This window comes from Tubulanus polymorphus, chromosome 6 (genome assembly GCF_964204645.1).
Source record: "Tubulanus polymorphus chromosome 6, tnTubPoly1.2, whole genome shotgun sequence".
Classification (NCBI taxonomy): Eukaryota; Metazoa; Nemertea; class Palaeonemertea; order Tubulaniformes; family Tubulanidae; genus Tubulanus; species Tubulanus polymorphus.
Window position 1 is genome coordinate 5,583,047 of NC_134030.1, and position 22,313 is coordinate 5,605,359.

The 22,313-nt window shown below is 41.2% G+C and overlaps 1 protein-coding gene across 3 annotated transcripts; it reads left to right on the forward strand.

The window, feature by feature from the left end:
- Positions 1 to 5,498: 5,498 nt before the first annotated feature.
- On the forward strand, positions 5,499 to 20,738 carry LOC141907416 (uncharacterized). Of its 3 annotated transcripts, XM_074797049.1 has the most exons (3): positions 5,499 to 5,533; positions 9,429 to 9,684; positions 17,904 to 20,738. In XM_074797049.1, exons 2-3 carry the CDS (start codon positions 9,435 to 9,437, stop codon positions 19,622 to 19,624), a joined length of 1,971 nt encoding a protein of 656 aa, XP_074653150.1. In that variant the 5' UTR covers positions 5,499 to 5,533; positions 9,429 to 9,434; the 3' UTR covers positions 19,625 to 20,738. The 3 variants fall into 3 exon arrangements, with proteins under 3 accessions (XP_074653150.1, XP_074653149.1, XP_074653151.1); XM_074797048.1 differs by lacking the exon at positions 5,499 to 5,533 and having other exon boundaries at positions 8,894 to 9,684; XM_074797050.1 differs by lacking the exons at positions 5,499 to 5,533; positions 9,429 to 9,684 and adding an exon at positions 13,652 to 13,800.
- The last annotated feature ends 1,575 nt before the right edge of the window (positions 20,739 to 22,313 follow it).

The window sequence follows — 22,313 nt, forward strand, 5'->3', positions numbered from 1 at the left end:
TTGCCCCTATACCAGCAGTGAAACGGCTGGAATATGAACCCTTTGAAGTGACAGATAAAGTAAACCGTTGGCGTACATCTGCGGCAAGTTACTGTTTGAAGAGAAAACCAACCGCTGCAAACCGCAGCTACGTATATATAACAGCTGCATATTTGCTGTACTAAATGAAAAAACTGTCGCGCCATGTTGTAAATAAATATCATCGTCAAACATCGTATGATCTTCACTAGTCATATAGTGATAGACGTAAGTCGAAGCTCGGAGAACGAAGAGAAAATATGTACAGATCGGTAATAAACGAAGTCCGAGTTCACGATCGGAAAATACGTTTGGAAGTCAGAAATTATTTTGCTGTTGGTCGAGTTAGGCGGAAATCTGAGTAAGGCAAAGTTTGCTATCGCGAAATGGATTCGAGGGAAAAGCATCGTTATATTTTGCGCAGATCAAGACCCGAGCCTTTGAAGCGATACACCGTGACCTACATTCGCGTTTAAACTTGAGAAAACGAAAAATTTATTGGAACTTATTTCTGAGATTACACAGCGCTCGATGATTCGTTTTGACTTCGGTTTTATAGTTCGGGGAAAATCTTTAAAACGACCATCCCGACTTTTGTACATGAAGTTCGTTGAAATTCCTTCGCAGATGGGTTGGAATTTTGCTTTGTAGCGAAAATATTTCGAGGCGCTCTTTTCTTTTGGCTGGACCTTGGAGAGTCGCAATATTTAAACCATATATCATCGCCAAAGTTGACAACTCGCATGAAAAGCCGACCTGTTACGGTACGGTGCATAGCTATTGCGGTCTTGGTGAAAAGCGTTGACTTGGTGAACTCGAGACACGATCCCGCATAAGACACCTTTGTAAGGCAACCTAAATGCGCACAAAGCCTAACAAGCCGTCAAAGATTTCACCCCGAATGGCGTGTTCACCTTCAAAGCGATGCCGTTCTGATTTGATACTATGTCAGTCAGAAAGTCGATCGCTTAGAGACCTAGTGGGGTGTGGGACACCTCTGACGGGCTTATGCGATTAAAATGTTCGCTGAAGGCCTTTTTATCGCGTTTTATATTGGCCACCTGTATACTTTGTAGAATGGCTCGGATAAAAAAGCAGATCTCGAATGTAGATAGAAAATGCTTTGAAAATGCTTTTTTAATTCATTTATCAAAACCAATTTGAGTAAAACGTTTAAACCACGTTAATAGTTACCCTTTCACAGAATCATGTGCAGAATTTTTCGATTTGAATCAACCCGGGTTTTTTTTTTCATTCGTAATATACGAATGACCAAAAAAATTCATGACGGAAATGGATGTCTGAAAATCAGTGAACTGCGTTTCTGGTGGCATTTCGCATCATTTCCGGAGTTCGTTTCGATAGGTTTCGTTGAGGTGTTCTTTCCTCCAGACGGTGATAGTTAGCGATACTATCGCAACCGGTGACTGGGCGAAATGACAGGACTTAGCGATAAATTAACAATAGACCATCAGATTGACTGAGATACGTATCGGTGGTCAGTCCGGATGCAATCTTAATTCCTCGATCAGCGTCGTAAATCCCATTGCAGGTCGGCATTTTATACGAGCGAAAAGTTCACTGGCTGGACAGGTCAATGAAATGTTTCGCGCTAGAAAAGTTTGGAAAGTCACCAGCAATCACAATTCCATGTTGACTACAGTAAACCTCACAAACCTCGGATACTACCAACTCGGACAACAACAAAACTATTTTGCAACTTTCTGAAATGTTTTTATTGGACTTCGCTTTACGGCCATTTTGTCGATCCCTGTATGAGTTAGACAAGGCTTATTGTTAGTGCTATATTTCAGACAGTGTTAGGATTTGATCTTTAGCGTAGATTTGATCGAAGACGACTTTTTCATCGATATTAAGTCTTGACTCAGACGTTGACTTTTAAGCCAGTCAACTTTTTTCAACCAGACGCCCGTCGTCGGTGTCGGCGGCTTCTTTTGAAGAAAATGATAATTCGCGACTGGTGATGCGTCATCCTTACTCAACGTTGCTCTATCATTTCCTGCAATGTTGACAGCTGCCCGGCGTTAAACACTGCAGTTATTACCCGACCGGCTTTTGTTTTTTCTCTTCCTATCTCTCGTCTACCGTGAGAATCAATTTCTAAATGACCAGTTATCTTCGCAGCATCCGCATCGTTCTGTCTTTGTCTCGGCGAATTGATCAGATCAGTCGTCGTGTTGCATCGAGTCGTTTTTGTACGAATTGTCTCTGATTTCAGAACAATGCCAAGTTATACATCGACACCTTTCGTATGTTGCTTTATGCGTTTGCCAAAGCAGTTATCAAATCTTAGAAATCGAATGCATTTACTCCGCATTCATTTATACCCCAAAAAACAAAAAGAAAACAATGCTTGACAAAAGGGACAGGACGGTCAAGTTTTTTTTCGAAAGACCACTTGCAGTCTCTTTCTCCGCTCTCTTACGCATGCTTTTAGGATCGCATCCCTACGGATATTTTACAGTGTCAACACGCCTGGTTCACTCATTTGAGCGGAAAATGAGGATTATTCCCTTTGGCAACGAAAGCTTTTCACGCCGGTGAAAGTTGGATCGCGTGTCATAATGTTATGACATGCTTGATAACGAACGAAAAACTCGCCACTCAGACATTCAGTCTTTAATAATCTCGGCCGAAGGCGTTTTCGCGTATCAATCGATATGTTTACGATGGAAAATGACAGGTCGCCCTGTTATTCTGGTGACGCTGCACGTTTTAGTCACTAATCAAGAAATTTGAATATTCTTCCTTATCACGCAGCGCGAGACCGACTGAGTATTCAACTGTGGCCTAAATGACGCCTCAAATCGCTCGACGAACCCTCGGGATTCTCGTTTCGTTTGCCACTTCGAAAACAATCATGAAGCTCGAGTTAAAAATGTCATGGTTCCTCGGCACGACTGAGTGAAATGCTGGTTTACTAAAATATGTTCGTGACTTCCCTTATTAGTTACGCGATCTTATAGTTCATCAATCCAGCTTTCTGCCTTTTATTTTGGTGTTGTTTGACGTCCTCGATTGTAGCGAGTTCCTGTGAACTTTCAAAGACATTTTGCATGATAAAATCTGCATTTTGTGTTCGCGGAGAAAGAGATATCGATATGTATCGATATGAAGTCGCCTGGAAGTGACTTAGTTTTTAACGACGTTTTCGCGTGCGGTCACGAACGAGGAAATGATAGGTTTCAGTTTCAATTGAAATCGCATGTTATGACCATCAACTATTATTTGAATATGGAATACATCGTCGGGTATACTATAACCCGATTGTTACCTTCAAATATACGTGGCTAATTAGAAAATGGCTAATTTTATGAAAATTACATGTTCGATAATGGCATGATCCTTGCTCTATGCCTTAGATCTGCAGGTGTTCTATAGCTTTGTGGCTTTTTACTTCTTTGAATATTATTTTCAGTTTATGAAGAAACATCTCATTTAAGGTGGTATTGCCGTCACCAGCCATCTGGTTATTTCATAGTTTTTCGTTGTCATGTTTCAGAATGTAAATTACAAGATTCGATGATTCCAGTTAAGGTTTGCCTCTGGCTATAGTTTAAAGGTTTAGAAATCTGAAATCTTAGAGCAATTTATCCTTGTCCAAAGTGTGAACTTGTCACAAAGACTAGGTGGCTTACGGGGCTGCACACACGACAGATGTACCGGCGATGAGGGCGTTTTTGCCGGCAGCCCTGCCCGTTGTCTTGCTGTGGGCCATTTTAACGGGAGCCGCCAACTTCAAACCTACCGCGGTCACCTTCATGTGAAGGGTGCAATTGTCGACCAACTAGCGACTGACACGACAGAGATAAATGAAGTCTAGTGTCGCTCTCAAAAGAGCGACGGGGTCATTAGCTAACCTGTTCCTTTCATGACTCCCTCGGACGCCCGCGTCGATATTCGGTGCCTGGGAAACATTTTTCTTCACAAATCCAGTACATTTTCGGACAGAAATTTTCCTTTTTAAATAACGGAAAAAGACATTCGACTTTTCGACTTTGTCACCTTGAAATATTTTGTCCACTTAAACCTGCTTGTAAAAACAAGGACGTAGGGCAAATATATTTTCTCCACGATACTCATATGAAATGGAATAGAAAGTACTTACGGATGGTCACACTGAAGTACACGTTATCCTATATAGAATGTCCGTTCATATCTTCGTGCTGAAGACGTATCAAATGCCGGTGAACCACAACGTCCAAGATGGAAACAGGGCTCGCCTGTGTCGGTCGGAAGTATAAACTACGGCTATGTTTTGTCGGCACTTTGAGCTTGGTAGTAAAGAGTCATTAATTTTAATCGTACTTGATAGCTCTGACCCTCATGATGGATGATCAACCAAAGTGCCCCCATACAGCTTTTTACACATATGGCACAGTATTATCCCGTGCGAAGCGTAGAATAAGGCCAAGAATGGACCGAAGTTCAACAGGCGGGAAGAAATTCCGTTTCTACGGAATTTCGAAACGTTAGATTTCTAGGGCAGTTTCGCAACTGGGAACCATTCGTTGATGACTGAAACTGATATTTATCGGGTTGGATGCTTCATGAACAAAACCATTCGAATCGAATAATTCTGGTACTTGATGGCGAGGGGCTCGTTTTCCTTGGCCTAATGACTTCGCCAAGAAAACAGATGACGAATTGATTCAAAGGATGCCGAAGCTTTTTTTCAAAGATAAACCAACCGTTCGGATATTCAGAGCGTATAGAGACAATAGTCGATTCTGGGGGGATGTTTTAGGGCTTAGTGAATAGTCGAAATAAAAGCCTGTCGCTCAATAGAAAATCGTCAAAATCGCTTTTAAACAATGGACGATTCGGTTGCGATCAGGGAAGATAAATTACCGTTCGATGCAGTTTGCCTGTACGACGTGCGGATTTATATATCGAGCTCGCCGATTAAAAAGGCATCGGTGTCACGGTGACGTCGTAAAAGATGAAAAATGAAGGCCCTACCCGCATGGGGCCCGGTGTCTGTGCCGAAGTCGCAATATATATGGCCGAGTCGATAGCAAGACAATAAAAAAGTGGTCGTTACGACTTGTTCGATGGGCGCCTTGCTGTCAAACCGCAACTAAACTAATGTTAATGACCGTTCGCGTTACGATGATAAATGTCCCACGTTTGAAACATAGTCCCTACTCCCACTCTCGTTACAAACAGTTCGCCAGGAAAGCAAGCACCGACACGCATACCACTTCGTAAAATCGGGGAAAATTATAACCATCGCTCGGTATAGTTGGAATAATACCGCCTCATTCCTCGTACATTCTCTAATACTAGTAGATGCGGGGCTTCGCTAGTTTTTGTATAGTAACGGTTCGTTCGTGAAAAGTGTTCGGAGATATCATTATGAATAAACGTTTGCGTAGATATATCGATAGATACACGTATACAGATATGGATATCCTACAATGGGAGCTGCGCTTACATCCTCTATGATGATGATGGCGATGATGGCCATCGCGGTTGTTGTTGTTGTTGTTCGGTAAGTATGCGGCGAAAAGAGATCGACACGTAGTACATCTTTTCGTGTTGTCGGTCGACAATATTCGGCTACGAAAATTGTTGATCGTATACTCTTGTAGAATCATTTTCAGACCGATCGTAGAATAATAATACACGATGATTGAGGGATAGATAAGCTATTGGATCATGAGAGAGCATGTGGCCGGGTATGTCAGCTTTCTCGTATCTCATATGCCGTTTGATAAAGCGTATTGTAACATTTGGCCGATGGTTCCGCGTTATCTAATCGATTCGTCGAGAATTTTGATAGATATGTAGGCGAAACGCTTTGATGGTCAGCCGGCCCTGTTGTACGCGCCGGTTTATATTTATACGACTATGATCATAATAGCACACACGTGCCCCCCGCGCGAAATGGATTCATATTCTCGTTTCGTACAGGTGAAAACTAATTACAAGTCGTTCTCGATTCTATAATATCGAGTTTATGAGTTTTCCAGGCACCGGTTAAAGACCGGTATTGCATCATCGGCACGCGCGCGGTTAATTAACCTTATCTAGACGTGCGAATAAGCGCCTTTGTTCGTCGTCGGCCTAGGCGCGAGAAATAGGAAAGTCATTCACAGTTATATCGTGCAGAACCAGATTATTCATCATATTATGGCAAATCAGAGTTCCTTTTGATTCGCTATAACCGATTGCTTTCTAATTTTCTTTTTATGGAATTCCTTTTCACAAAACAGCAGAGCGCGCTAAATCTAGAAAAAATCATATCTAGGTAATGTTCGGTATTATATAAGCGAAAAGAAAAGTACATATTGGCGGACTACCTGACGCTGTAGTTGCGCCGTTACAATAGTTCGGTGTCTCAGTCCCAGGACACCGTAAGCCATTTGATTGGCGACGTACAGTCCGTTGTCTAATCCGCGCGGTTTATCAATAGATGTGATCTGCAAATGGGAGAAGAGATAATTGTAACTAAAGCGTACATTTACTGACGTAAACACGAAGCCAATTGCCTGAATATGGCGATATGACTTTACGATATCGACCCACATTCGCGTGGGGAATCGAACGCACCCGTGAGGTTTGTTTTCGATAAACCGCTGACCAAAATGATCGTGTAAGCCGTAGGGATTCGACGCGAACTGGCTTATTAAACCACGGTCATCTGTGTATATACATGTATATTGTCGTCGAAGTTTTCGAATTTGATTTCAGTGCTGAAATCGAATTAAAGTTCAATAAGTACTAAAGGTCTGGGAACGGTCATGTAGTCCGGGCATGTATCAGCTGTTTTTCTGATCGATGCGCCAGATTGTTTTTGCCCGCGTTTCGCGCGCGTCGAAAACAGACGTCCCAAATTCCCCCGCCTGACCCGGAAATCGAATTATATCACCGTTTGAAAAAGTGACGTTGTCAAAGCGGCCAAAGCTCAATAGAAACATCAGAGGCTGAAATCAATTAGGCACCGTAAATAGTGAATGGACTGCACCGTGGAAATAAGCCCTAAATGGATTACGTTGTTGTGATATTTTCTTCGCCGGGGCTTCTCTGCGCCAATATGGTCAAATTTGATCCGCAAATCTGACAGTGTAATTCGAACGAATTGGAATTTGTGGCAGAATCTACGGATCATTGTCAGTTTTGACATATTGGTATATGGCTGTTGTTGGACAGTGAATAGTAAAAATTGGCATTTCAGATAAAAGACGCCGTTGAAAATATCGACGTTCGTCTGCTCTTTCCGGCAATTCCTTGTCATCGTCGGGCGAGAAAATCTCTTCCAATTTCCATAATTGGTTATTGCTCGATTTAGCTTTAAAACCGTTTCGTGTGTGTTCGACAATTCGGACAAAAACGTCGACAGTAATAACGTGGAATTTTATGAATAATTTGAAATGTCACTGCAGCTGAGCCACAGGATGCTTGTCCCACACATTTTTTGTCTAGGCTTTTACAGAGATGGCCTCCAAACACTTTTATGCTTTTGGCAAATTACGAATCTTCTACCTTTTCGATTTAACTGTCAGGCTCCTCGAAGTAAAAGATTTGGCATGTTCGATACACTGTAAAGCGTTAGTATGCCAGAAATTCCATATCTTTTTCTGGAATCGAATTGTTTTTCTATCAATTATAACCGGCGACGCTGGTCGGGCGACAGCGGCGTCTTTAACGGATTTAACGCCGAAGCCGAGGAGATTTTCGTCGGGTGCATCGACGCAACCCCGAATTGACCTGTCGATGATGAGAGTTTGCAGAAATTCCCATGTGTTTTGTGAATATTGCCGCAAAATTTCTCGCAAGCTTTTTCGCATTAGCCACCTCGAAATTGATCAATTAGATGCCGCGACGAGTCCTATTTTTCCAAGATGAAATGTTTCAACAAAAAATAGATTTCATGATTTTCAATTTCCATCTGTACTTACAATTTCAATATATTCCACCTATAAAGTAAACATCATTTGTCCTGTCATTCGGAGTATATATACATATAGAAATCAGACTGCGAGATTTTATATCTAAATAAGCAATTATTCTCAAGACAAAATACACATTTACATCGTCATATATAAAACCGGAGTGCTTTTGACCTGTCAATTAGATATCGATATTGAAATCTAACATGAGTGCTAATTGTAATGGTTTTTTGAGTGATATTGCAAATCAGGGCGTGTATTTATATATCAAATAACTATAAATATTCGTATATATTGCGGTATCTATATGAACATTCATAAGTATGGCACCCGAGGCGCCCATATGCCGTTAAAGTAACGGTGTTATATGTGGGGTGTTGCCGTTAGGTACTCGGGCCGTCAGATCCAATTTAAATCAAAACATTTACCATTCAAATCGACGCAATTTTCTCCAATTGTCAACAACGTTTCATACAATTTGAATTAACGATAAATATTACGCAAACCGATGACCTTTTTGTGTCATAATTGTACAACTAAACGAGCCATTTACCTTTGTTCGTGAGTCGAATTAGCCATCTGATCGGTTTAGTATCCAACGGCGGCCCGATCGCCATCGGGTATTTTGGGTATGATTCTCAAAAGAAAAGTTACCCATTGCGAACGCGTCCAAATTGCCTGTATATTCCCGATTGTGTATCAATGACAGTTTCATTGTATTTCCGATAAAGATAAAATCGTTATACATGTTTACGATAGATGTTGCTATGTGTATTTTGTATCCTCCGCGGTGTGTAGATGATAATTTCAATTTTTTTACTTCCACTATAAATCAGAAATTTTCTGTTTGAAAAATAAGAAACATGATGTTCACCTGGGGAAGATCTAAACACTACTGTGGTGTAGAGCTCCCGGGTATAATGGCATTTTTTATTTGGCCGTCAAGGTTTTAAAGTGTATATGATTTGTGAGAAGTCATTAGGCGCTCTCTTGTCAGAGAATGAAAAATAACAAAATTATGGCCCATAATTGCCTGCTATAAAGATAATGGGGTCAGCGAGAACATTAAGGATATTTTTCATCCGAGATGTTCATCTCGACAGCTCGGAGATATATGACCGACGGGGAAAGCGTAAAAACGCTAACGGTGTTTCGCAAGGTCGCGTTATAGCCATATTTACAAATATGTATCGCCAAAAACATGTTATGATTTCGCGTGTATTTACCACGGAAGTTACACGCAATGGAAGCCGCACTTGAATCGACCTGTCAAACAACATAAATCGGCTGCATTGATTGGCTGCGCGGCCGTCATGTGATCGCCGACAATCGTTGAATATCATTTAGCGTTATTTCTTGCGCTTGTGTATGGAGTTAATAATGGAAATAGGCTGTACTACTCCGCGTGTTCGATTCCCGGGGACATCGTATAGCGCCGGGTGAATATTTTACCGCGCAGTGCTGTTTAAATCCTCTTTTTCTCTCACTATGCAGGAACTGATGGAGACGGGTTTCATAAACAGTCGACCCAGTATGGCCGAGTTTTTGACGAATGTGGCCGATTTGAACGGTTCCACGCAGGTCGGATCATCAATCACGCCGGAGACAAACGTGCCCCCGTATTGCCAGCCGAGTTTGGACAACGATCGGGCGAAAAACGCCGACACGCCGCCGACCAAAATTCCGGAATACCCTTGGATGAAGGAGAAGAAAAACCAACGCAAAAATCACATCCAGAACGGCTTCGACGGTGAGTGTTTTACTATTGTATTTTACTACGTTCGCCTCTCGGCAAAAGCTATGATAATAAATTACTAGCGTGTAAACCTCCAGTAAATTTATGGCGATGAATGATTAGCTGCTAGCTGCTGCTTACCTACCTGGCCAGACGCCTCTTGTTGCTCGGCATTAACAATAATATATTACTCAAAACTGTGACATCAGTGTCATGGCTTGGCAAATCTGTGCGTTGTGTGTGGAGTGTGTAATATTCTATGCGCGCGGCAGATAAAAAATAAGACGATGTTTGTTTTTCCGCTGACACATCGCCGGCACTGACAAAGAGTGATGGCTTCCTTTGATGTGGCCGCGCCGTGTACTAGAGCGGCCCGTAACGTTCACTATACGGAAAAAGTACAGACATTCTTCGTCTTTTAATGTACGTCATTTTTGGGGCCCTCGTTCCAGACAAGCCATATGCGCGGCCCCGACGTAATTGACCCAGATATGTTCAGTTTTTATTCACACGTCTGCTTTTGTGCCTCGTGATTTATGGGTTTTCCTCTCCCCCTTTGCTTGTGATTTGTAGTTTTATGATGGCCTCTAAGTGTGATGAGAAATCGGCATGTATTCCGCTGTATTATAACTGTGTCGGTTATAAATTCACGTTTTCGACTTTCAACAGACATTTCCATAAAACCCACTCGTAGACGTAGAAACATGCATATACAATAAATGCATCCTGATTAACCTAGATTATAATGAAAATAGGTGACTTAGAAATATAATATCATTGTCGAAGCTTCAAATCCCTCAGCCGTCACCAGATGCAATATCTTATGACATATATCACGTGATGTATCAGCTTCTTCTGGGGCAATAAAGTTCTAAACTTGAAAATAAATTCTTTTCTAGACGACTAGAAATATTATACAGGAATATTCGGCGCTTTCAGCCGATTTAATCATGGAATCTAAAGCGATGAAGTCCACGATTTAATTAAACTCGTCCTATATGCGTATGGTGTATGGTGTATTATGTATTTTGATTTGATTTCATTATTCAAGGCTTTGGCTTAGCTGCAGCTTTGCACTTGTATAGAATATTTACATTCATAATTAAGGCTTCAACGGTGACATCATGGTTTTTGGTTTTTATGACACCTTGTTTTCAGTGAACATTTTGTTAATTTATGCAGTGATCACGAAGTCATGACATTATATATAGGCCTATATAGTTCTTAGGCGATTATCACAAAAATATCCAAATCAGTATTTATTCAAATATGAACTATTCGAATGAATTAAACGCCATTTTTCATATATTCTATATCCAGACAGACAGCAGACGTATTTATGCAGTTTTGGAAAAGTATTAATCGCCCTTTTGTTGTACCGATGAGGCCGTGGCCTTTTTACACGACTATTTCTATCGAAAAGTGACTTTCAAATCGTGGAAAAAATATTCGCGTCGTTTTGTGATGCTTCAGTTGGTTTCAATTGGAAATTCATTCCGCATTTTCGGATTTTAATTCGACTTCTGCCTGAAAGAGTCGGGGCCGATTTTTATCTCGGTTCTCGGATTTTGTTGTCGATTTAAATGCTGGCGGAGATGCTATCGGGAAAGCTGTTGAAATTCGGTTTTCGTCCTTTTCGTTAATTGGCGATTACTGTTCGTTGATAAAAATCGTAACTGTGAGTGGCATTTAATTTAAAAACCCGAGGCGATCTTGATCGGTGCCACAGCGGTCAACGGTGAACTTCAAGCTGGTCCCGATGTGACACTCCACAAATCAAGCTCTGATGCATTACATTTAGACAGATTTCGATGTTCTTTTGCTGCCAGCCCGTGAAGTTTTGATACGTTCTTATGAACTGAATATATACGATACAAAATTTGTGTATCATTTCATTCTGTTGTATTATATCCAACCATATCTATCAATACATATCTTTCGAATAGCCATCATATTGATAATAATTGTATGTTCACATATGCGGTGAAAGCAAGGTATAACTGAGTCACTGTTTGACCACTCTGACTTACGGCCAGTGACCAATTGACTTTGCAAGGCATCCTTGATAAGTCGGTCGCTATTATTTCGCCATTGATAATTCAAAGCTTTCGTTTAAGACTTTCTTTCCGCGTCAACGCATCGGCGTTATTTTATCCCTTTCAGTCGCTGTCGAAGGGGTGTTACCGTCCAACTCGAGGAGCATTGTCCGAACCCAATCGGTTTTCCATTTTTGAAACAGCGTCTAGATCGATCAGTGAGTCATTTCGGAAGTTAGAACCGTGCCGTCAAGGGACCGTGTCTGAAATCATAAACGAATCGTCTAAAAAGTCTTTCCCGATTCAATTTCCTCGTCATAGCTAGTTGCTTATATTAGTTTGGACAACAACTTCAAAGATGGCGACATCTGATGAAAGCTTCGCCGATTTTTATTCATATGGAAATTATCGCCAACGTGTAAAACATGGTTTATTAATTGCGAAAAATATTTTCTAACCGGTCCCGCGAAAACGCCGTCTTAATCCAGTTGTAACCGGTTGGTTAGAAAACAAGAAATGTGGTGCGGCTGCAACCGCAGATATTTGACGCATGGCTGAATGCTGCAGTCGTGGTAAATAACGATACTTTTTGAATGGATATCTCACTGGTTAACAGCGAATATTTCACCGCGTTTCTCTGAACCGACTGCGTGTCGGTTCTTAGTTGTAAACACGACGGCCTTGTGCTACTCGATCGGCCTCTTCAAGAATAATGCCAACATCTTCCGCCCGGTGGCGGACGAGTCGTATAAAGATGCTCTGGACCAGCCAGATTTTTAAGGCATTTCGCTTATTTTAACCCCACCGCTGCAAGCGGGACCTCAGACCAACGTCGATATCACGATTCGAAATATGTTCCTATCTAATGGCGACATTCGGTGTTCAATAAAAATTAGAATACAATGCAGCACCCAGCTGTGGCATGTTTCGGGATTGTGCTTGTAGTGTAAGCGACGGGGTAAAGGGTCTTATGGCAAAGCATGACACGTCGACAGGTTTCAGTCTTTGTATTTTTATCCAGATGTTTATCGATTAACGAATGTATTCGTTTCATTAATTCGCGTTACGCGTCTTGAAATACGCGCATCGAATCAATTGATACTTTACAGGCGAGAGCTCGTTATAACTATGGGAAACGAAAAACTAGACCCCAACGAGGAAATTCGATTACTATCTTACGGGATGTAATTAACTTCCTTCACGAGGAACAACTACGAGGTACCCTGTTGTGTTCAACCTTGGAGTAAACAAGGTTCAACCCTCCCTAGAACTAACAGATACTCAAGGGCGACACCAAGTTCGTCGCAACGAGGTCCCGCCGTACTTTGACCAGATTTCCATATTCGATGTAACCGATGTGTCTGTCACGCACTCGCGTGTTTACAATCATATCAGTGAAATATTATCTTAATTACCTTTAATACGAGTTATAATGCGCATATAAACCGCCGGTTTATCGGTGTAAAATACTCGAAAGTAAACAGCTAATACTTTTCCAAATAGAGATATGCTCGACACGCTGATATCGTTGGTTTTTTCACCAACTGATTTACGAGCTGCGTATCACAATGCGTATCGGGCGATGTCGACGGTAGGGGTGCGAAAGATTTTTTATTTTTTTATCGTGCAATGATCCTCCATATTATTTCTTCGCTATCTTCATTGGACCGCGATAAGAGATTCTGATGCATTCTAAATGTGGAGTTGAATAAGTTCAATGATTTTATGAATTACCACATCATAAAACCATACGTCGTTATCTGCATATATGATTATATGATGCGCATGAACATTCGGTATTTCACACAAAAAAATAAGCTGTTTAAACATGGCTCCCTGATCGTTTATCTTGTTATCTCAATCGACGTTTGGTTTACACGCTCACGTATATAAAAATGGTTTGCGTATCAAAATACGTGATCATTATTAGCTGCACGAAATCCAATCCACGACACGAAAAAAAACCTGCCTTTCCGCCTTTCCATCTCTACAAGTTTCGAAGTGGCGACTAACATGTGGAATGGGTACATCTTGAACGATATACACTTGGAATATTTGACCAGAGACATCGAAAACTACGGACTCATAAATTGTGGTAAAAATGATATAATGTACATCGCCTTAATTTCGTTATCAATCGTATATGCATAGGCAATATGTATATAAGGCATATTAGATTATCCGTCGTGTAAAAAACAAGTTTGATTATGTATTGGAGGGACATGTATAAGATCTATATATCTTGATACTTGTTACTTGTTTTGCTTGACGGAATGAATATATAAGTGATGTGACTAATAGCTGGTCATTCATTCCCTGTGGATTTGACGATCTACACTGAAACCGATGCGAATCATACAGCGCACAATTTGATATAAATCCCGGGGTCTATCAGTGAAATGTTGGCTATATTACGTATCTACTAGAGATCCTTATCAATTGATGCAAATTCGTATTGCTAACTACACGAGCATGCATTACTTTTCATTCGACAGAGACAACACATTCTCCAAACATGGACGACTTCGACGAAATGTTTTCGTCCTTAGACTATCTCCGTGAGTATACAGGATTCTTTCTGATTTACGTGTATGAAAGAATAGACGAGTTCGTGCCATTATGAAACGTATCATTTCACTGTTGTGGTATCGTGATTCCGTTACCTTTTGAATATCTGTCCTTTCGGTTCATTCTTTACTATTCATTGATTCAGATGTGTGTTTATTATGATTTCATTCTACAGTTGTACCGTTCGTCGACTTTTTAATCAATGTTTTTGCCTCCGTATGTTCGCGAGTGAATCGTGATTTTACAACCGAGCGCTCGTGAAGGTATAGAATTATCAGGGCGAAATCAGCTAGATTAAATTTCTCGTTGGGTGTCAGTCGTTTGAATGAATTTAATCAACGATCCGCTGTAAGAATGGGAGGGAGTTCAAGGTTATTTAAATCTCAAGGGCACGAAGGCACGTAGGTATTTCTCTTAAAAGGTTTGCAGTTCTTCCTGGCGTATAGGTAGCCTTTTGTATTCGAGGGATTTGCTTGCAAGGAGAAAATGAATCTTTTTATTCAGTGTACCTTCGTTGACTTCTTAATCTCCCCACCACAGCGGGTCAGGTGTTGTATTTTATCGTTTCCTGGCAACTTGTCACCTTGTTAAATCCGTGCTATCTATACGGCATTACGGATGTGATTATGCGTTTTAACGGTCACCGGGATCATGGAATGAATTTAAATGATGTAACAGCTGCCTGCACAGTATTGTGAAGTGTATATGGGAAGATTTCTTCTTGATACTCGAAGGTTTTTGTCGTCTGATTTTCCTTCATTACCTGTTTATTTCGTGTGCATTAGTGCTTTTATAGTTCTTTGTGCGAAGCGTTTGATTCACCTGAGACCCTCCACGATATGACTTTTGTCAGACCATGGACGTAGATCTAGTTTTGTCAGACATTTCTTCAAATGTTCTTCCCAGCGTTACTATTTTGAACGGCGCCGTATTTTACACCACATGGCGGCTCTTGTGATGTGTCTTGCGGTTGTTTTGATCTGTTTCGATGCGAACCGTTATGATTATCCGACTCGACCAAATACCTTTTCGCAACGCGAATTGACAATTAAACCGAGAACGCTAACAGAAGTCTCGGACATAATCTGATTACGCACACGCTGTCGGCTTCGTTCTATTGCCCTAAGGCTGGCGATTTTATCGGACAATAACACAACAAAGTTTACAAACATGCCTAAGCAATTCTTTGAAATTCATGGGTCTTCGATGATTTGAAGGTGCTACATGTCCTTCGGCGAGCGATTGAGCCGCCCAATGCGTCGCTCGTTTGTGATACGATTGTGTCAAATACGAGGAATCGTTTACACTCACCCGCCCCCTATTGTGCGCGCAGATATTGAACACCTGTTTGCCCCTATCTTCTAAAATAGCGTTTCAATCAGATTCTATAGGTTTTAGTTCGGTGTATCGTTGCTATACGGATGTTTGGCCGCTCCAACGTATAATTTTCGGATTGGCTGGACTTCATGCGAATTCTTGATATTTTGGCAAATCCATGTATTTGTATTCCTTCGTCTTTTCATTGTGTTTTTTTTGTGAACGCTCATATAGCCGGCAGCGGTTTGATCTGAAATTCACATGTTATTTATTCAGTCCAGTCGGCTGTATACGACGCCTAATACATAATTCTGAAATAGATATTCTTATCACATCCACGCTATCCGTGTCAAGGAAATGGAACTGTATTCCTGAATTCATATTTCGCGTTAACATCAAGGTAACATTTGCATATTTATGAACGTGACGAATCGACTCGATTGCCGCCGCTGTATCGACTAGGGTACAATCAGATCGAAGTAGGATAGTTACTGAGCCGACTCCAGAAATCAATGTCTGAAAATTGGATAATTTCTTCGTCGTATTAAGATGAAAATAATTCATCTAATCTCAACCAGGCTAATAACTCATTCTTAATTGTAAAAGAACGATAATTTTTTTTCAATTCTATTCAGTTCTTATGTGATGCTGGCCTTGGAATGACGCTCTGGGATTCATTAGTTTATGAAGGCCATCTAGCCAGTCCGTGTTACTGATTGACCAAATAAATGTCTCTCTTCGGCGGCTTATCGCATTAGCATGTGGCGTGTCAACTAATGTAATCTCGCGAACTGACAACCGAAGCCAGCCGTGATGTTCGATATAGCGAATATTAATCGGGCTTCCCAAAATGAAGTTCATACTGCGATGAATGCCAGAAGACCTTTATACAGTGACTTGGCGTCAGTGTCGTTTCCTTCCGTCAACTTCCAGCCTGTAAATGCGACGTGTTTTTTTACTTTATCTGTCGTTCGTTGTCTCAGTGTGATAAGCCGTCTAGGTGGCGTTTCGCTACCGAAGATTACGACGTAAAATGATTGACGTACGTCCGTCAATTGTCATTCAAAAAACGCTGTTAATTAATCTACTGATATCAAGGGAAATCTGAATAAGGAGGTTGTGTCAGTTGATTGCGAATAACCATATGGCATTTTTGCGTCTGTTGTTTCGTTTATGTGTATGAATATAGAATTAAAGACGTATTTAGTACCGACGTAATGAGCGTTTTTACTGAAAGACAGTCGACGTCTTCAAGACAAAGTAATGGCGGCTTTTTGCTATGGTTTTATTGCGAGCATAATCGACTGGGAAAGAGTCCGTTCTGATTTCCTCTGCTCGCGACAGATTCAATTTAAGCCGGGTTTCTGCGCGCTTTCGGCGTGATCTTTTTTCTCTGCCGAAGACATCAAACACTTCCCGTAATTCCTGTTTTAATTTAGACATTGTCCCGTTGATTCGCCATCTACGTCCATCAAATCCTCCGAACGCGCTATCATTAATTGAAGTTGACGTAATAATGCACGCTCTAAAAGCCGGGCATGCGCATCGGGCAGATCGGTAAGCCGCTCAAATCGTGTGAGTTAATTGAACTCCGATGTCGTTGCATTTTCTCATTTTGGATCGTCGCAAACTATAAGACGTTGGATTTTTAATATTCAAATGAAGGAAAATCCCCGAACTAAAGTTATAAACTAGAAAAGTAATTGGTTTTTCATAGACAAGTCACTGTCTTTTTCAGTTGAAGCGCAAGAGCATTTTGACATTTCGACTCAAATCTATATAAGCCCTTTTCGAAAACAACTTTTCTTGAAAATGGTTCATATCACTTGAGTGGAAACGTCAAAATCATCTTACAGTTTTTCTTCAATTCGGATGCGTTATTCGTAAATAGAAAATCGATTGTTTTCAAATGTGACCCGCGAACGTTATCGCTGAATAATGTCCACCATTTTGAAAGACATTAGGAATACGAATCGTTGTTTATCCCTTCGTATTTTTTCTGCAATCGTTGACCATTGACATGACAAGCACAAGTGCAAGCGCGACAAAGCATTCATCATTTATAGCTGCCAAAATGTCAAACGCTAGGTCTCAGTCAGTAGTTCTGCTGCCGTGGACACTAGTCCGGTGATGATGTAATTTTTCACTGATTTCTCAGGTCATTTATCATAGTTAGTGACGGGCACTTGACCATTTATGACCCTGGGGGATAGTTTGGTCATCAGTTGTGCAATGTTCTACATTAAGAACAACACAGCATGAAATTAACTCAACATTAATGTTAATCGAGTTTTTTTCTATTATGTTTTGCAGCCCATGGACAGGCTCAAGGTGCCGGAGGTAACAACCCGCGACGACTACGCACGGCGTACACGAACGCACAGCTGCTCGAGCTCGAGAAAGAATTCCATTTCAACAAGTATCTCTGCCGACCGAGGAGGATCGAAATAGCGGCTTCGTTAGACCTGACCGAGCGTCAGGTGAAAGTATGGTTCCAGAACCGACGCATGAAATACAAACGACAAACTCACAACAGTAACAAATCTTCCGGCGAGTCGGTCGATGGCGAGGAGGCGGTCAGCAATTTAGCGGACAGCACAACCGAATCGGCGTTAGGCGACAACAAAAGTGATTGCGATGTTAAGGAGAAAATGGAACCACCTTCCGTCGAAAGCAATAACGAGTCTCTGAAATCGCCGAATATTCTGGGTGATCACGGAGAAACAGTGGCGTCGCCTGGTGATACTAGTTCGAATGGTCAGGCGTCGCCGAAATCTGGCAATACCCCACCGGACATAGCAATAAAGTCCAGTGACGAGTCAGGGTTTAATACGGACAGGGAAAAAGTTGCAATTAATATCAAGCAGGGTAGCGCGAACGGGGCACGAAGTCCGGGCAAGAAAAAAGAGTTGCCGCGTACAACAGCGTCGCCTATCGACGAATCTTGCAAAAAGAGCGTATTTTCAGACATTAACCTTTCCGCGTATCAACATAAACCCGATATGGGCAACATGTTTTCACAGGCCGAGAAATATCAAAGTTTCGCACAAGAATATCTACAAGGCAGCACCAGCCCCGGTCCTGCTTTTAGTCAATCAGTTTCTAGTCCCGTTACGTCGTTTTCACGGAATACTGCCGCGGAATTGGCGAACTACCGAGATTTCAACGGTAGCAACTTTCCGGCTTCTGTCGCGTTGACTTCAGTGACAGGAAAGTCGCCACCGTGTCCCGGCATACAACAACAGCAGCAACAGCAACAGCAGCTGCATAGCCTTTATAATTTTCCTATCAGCCAGACGCCGCGATCTCAGCAAAAATCACCGAACCAAGGACAAACTAATTCGGCTAATCTAGTTGGCTCTCATGCCCAGAACCATTTCAGTTATCTATACCCACAAACTGTGTACGGAGCCTCGCCGCCGTGCACGAGTCCTACAGGACAGGCAATCGGGCAAAGTTTTTCCGGGCAACATTCGTTGGACAACAACCAGGCAGCAGCTTATCAACGATTCTCGCAGGACGCGTTCGCCAAAAGTTCTAACGCGTACTCGGGCAACGTTGCTCAGGTGAACGGGCATTTTGTGTCGTCATCAGCGGCCGATCACGTGATCAGACAAGTGACGAACGGTCAAATGAACAATAACTACACTCAGGGTGCGAACGATTTCATTTTCAACCAAAAGTATAACTCTCAGAATTATCATCATTTCAACTACCACGCCAATCAGACCGCGTGCCAACCTAACCAAATCGGCGGAGAGAACTACGGCCCGACTCCGAACGGCGGTGGCGGTGGCTCTTACGCCGAGATTACGCGCATGGTGCCCGGAAGCCACGGACATACAGTGACGAATAATTACAACAACGAACAGATCGCGAACTCGAGCTCATCTCCCGCTTTGAACAATAACGAATGCAGCCCTGGCACGTACGTGTCGTATTCAAATTACAACAACGAGTGCCCCATTAATCAAATTAGTAATTATGCACCGTACGCGACACCGTACACAACGGGCTTTTACCCCGAAACTTGAATACACACTCACACCAGCTATTTACTGCTTAATCTGGAAAGTGGATCGGACACAAAAGATGTCCGATTTGACCGATCTGGACAAGCATGTCTATTTGTCGTCGGTTCGTAAGACGAGGATGGTCGCCATTGTTGAGTCGCATCGTTGTCTTGTAAAAATTAAAGTGGTTCGGCCGTTATTGTGTCAGACAAATTGAAGTACATCGAATCCATCCGTCAGCGCTGTAGCTATTCCAAGTATAATATGGCTTATCCTTTATGTCAATTAGTGATGGACACGAAGGTCGGGTATAAACGGTCCTTTCGAAGAAACCGCCAACAGTGACTTTGCCTATGCACACTTCGTGTATATCATACGCTTAGATACGAATTGGTTGAATTTAGAATTTAAGATATCTCGCGGGAAATGCAATAAAAAAGCAATAAGCGCCATTAATTTAGCATATCTTTAAGTCCCCGCACGAGAGAAAGACTACGTTTTTGGTTTAAGCTATAGGCATTAGGCATTTAGGTAAACATGTTGTATGAAGTCATTAACTTGTATAACATGAAATACCATGTTTTTTGCTACGATTAAATGTATTCACACGAACCGTCAATATGCAACTCGCGTCAACTTTGGTGGAAAATAGGTCTGCTGTACATGTACATATACAGTGTATTTGCACCACCTTTCCTTTAGAAAATGTAAACATATCAAAGAGTAAGATTAATGGGTACACGGTCAGTTATTCATTCACATTTTTCTCATTTTTACCGACAAGATCTTTATATATATGTATATAAATATACGGTATATTTCTATGAGATATTCGCGAGATTCTCTGTGGAAATACGGTATTTGTAATGTATTTGTATCGTCTAAATTAAACAGGGTTCGTAGTGCAAATGACTGAATGAAAAATAAATGAATGATTAAAAATCTGTGTATATTTGGAGGATCTCTGCAGGCATTTTGATGATGGTAGAATGTAGCACGATTAATAATACACGCATATTATATATCTGTATATTATTATTGATGTATTGCGTTTATGTACAATATTGAAACCGTATTTGTAAATAATTTAACACTCATGATTTAGTCACGTGACCACCGAGATTAGAATGGAAGAGCATACCGTTTTATTTATTAAAAGAAAAGATTAAAATTCGAAAATATCTAAAATTCTGACTTGTCTTTTTTTGGTTTTTTATCAGTCGCCACGTTCGCGTATACATTGGAAACGGATGTAAACAAAACGTAACCGGTATCTATGGACTCGCTTGCCAGCGGCTGGTACGTGTTCGTTGGTTTTCTCAGCCACTCGCTTTTATACGATCCTCTCGTAGAGTAAACGATTTTAATTATTTCGGTTTCAAACCTTTTAATTATGCCTACTTCAATCAGCCGCCATTGCCGCTGCAGCCATCAGTCTCTGAATGTTCGGCTGTAAACTAGGCGTGACAGGTTTCGTAATTGAAACTCGTTTGTTTGTACGTCGCTGTTTTAGAACTCGGATTAAATAACGAAATCCGGATGAAAGCGACCATAAACAGAAACCGGAGATTGTCAAACACGACGACAGGTAAATCCTTGGTCTAGTTAATCAGCTGTCAGTTTTTCTCCCGCTGATATTGTAAATATTATCGAACTGAGAGGTAAGCAGGAGAGCGTATAAGAAAGTTGTCTTCGCCGGTTAAAGGTTTCATCAGCTGTTAAATGTTTAACAATCCGGAAAATGAGTCAAATAAATCCTCGATTTGAAAATAGAAATATGGCGAATTTTTCTTTACGAATATGAACACACATGTAATTTAGGTGTATTGATTCTGGGGCCCGCCTGTTCCGAATTAGGACTTGCAGCACATGTTATTTGAATGAAATTGCAATTGTTCTGCTATGTATCACATTGCAAAAGTCGGTGGGTCGGGCGTCAGTTGTTGACCGATTTATTTCCTTTTGTTTTTTTTTCTAATACAAACATACCCATGTCGATATCATAATATGTGAGCAGCAACTGAGCTTACGTAGTTCCTGCTTGGAAAAAAATCGTTCCCTAATCACCCGTGCACCCTACACAACCGAAATCCAAGATGATTTGTTTGAGGGTGGCTTCATGGGGCGACGAAAAATGTCAATTCCGATCATTAGATGCCTTTCTGATGTCGTTAATCATTTCTATGACTGTCTCGAGAAATATCTGCAGGGAAGTCCACTCGTACAAAGCGTTATGAAATACCATCGTAAACGAACGAATGTCGTAAGCAGCAGCAGTAAGAGTGAACTAGTGAAAGCTTAGAGCGTATTTTTCTAATAAAAAGTACAGCCTTTATTTTCTAATGGTTATGCATTCATACGAACATTAAATATTCACATTCTACTCACATATATAACAATTAAATCATTTGACAGCTTGATAGCGTTATTCTGTATATCTTCAATTTCACCTGAAAGTAAATAAGAAATATTTGCATCAAATTACACGTTTGACTTTTCCAACAATTACTTCTCGTGAACAGATAAAATACAGTTTTATTATGAGCGCCTGTTTTCGACCCAATATGAATTGCCGTCGTTATTTGCTGTCTTGTCGTTGCAATTTGTATCCGACCTCGGGAAATTTATCAATACGAAAAATTGAGCGTGTGGTTGCGGGCGTCACGAATTTGCGCGAGATAATTATTTTGTTACGATATCGATGTGTATA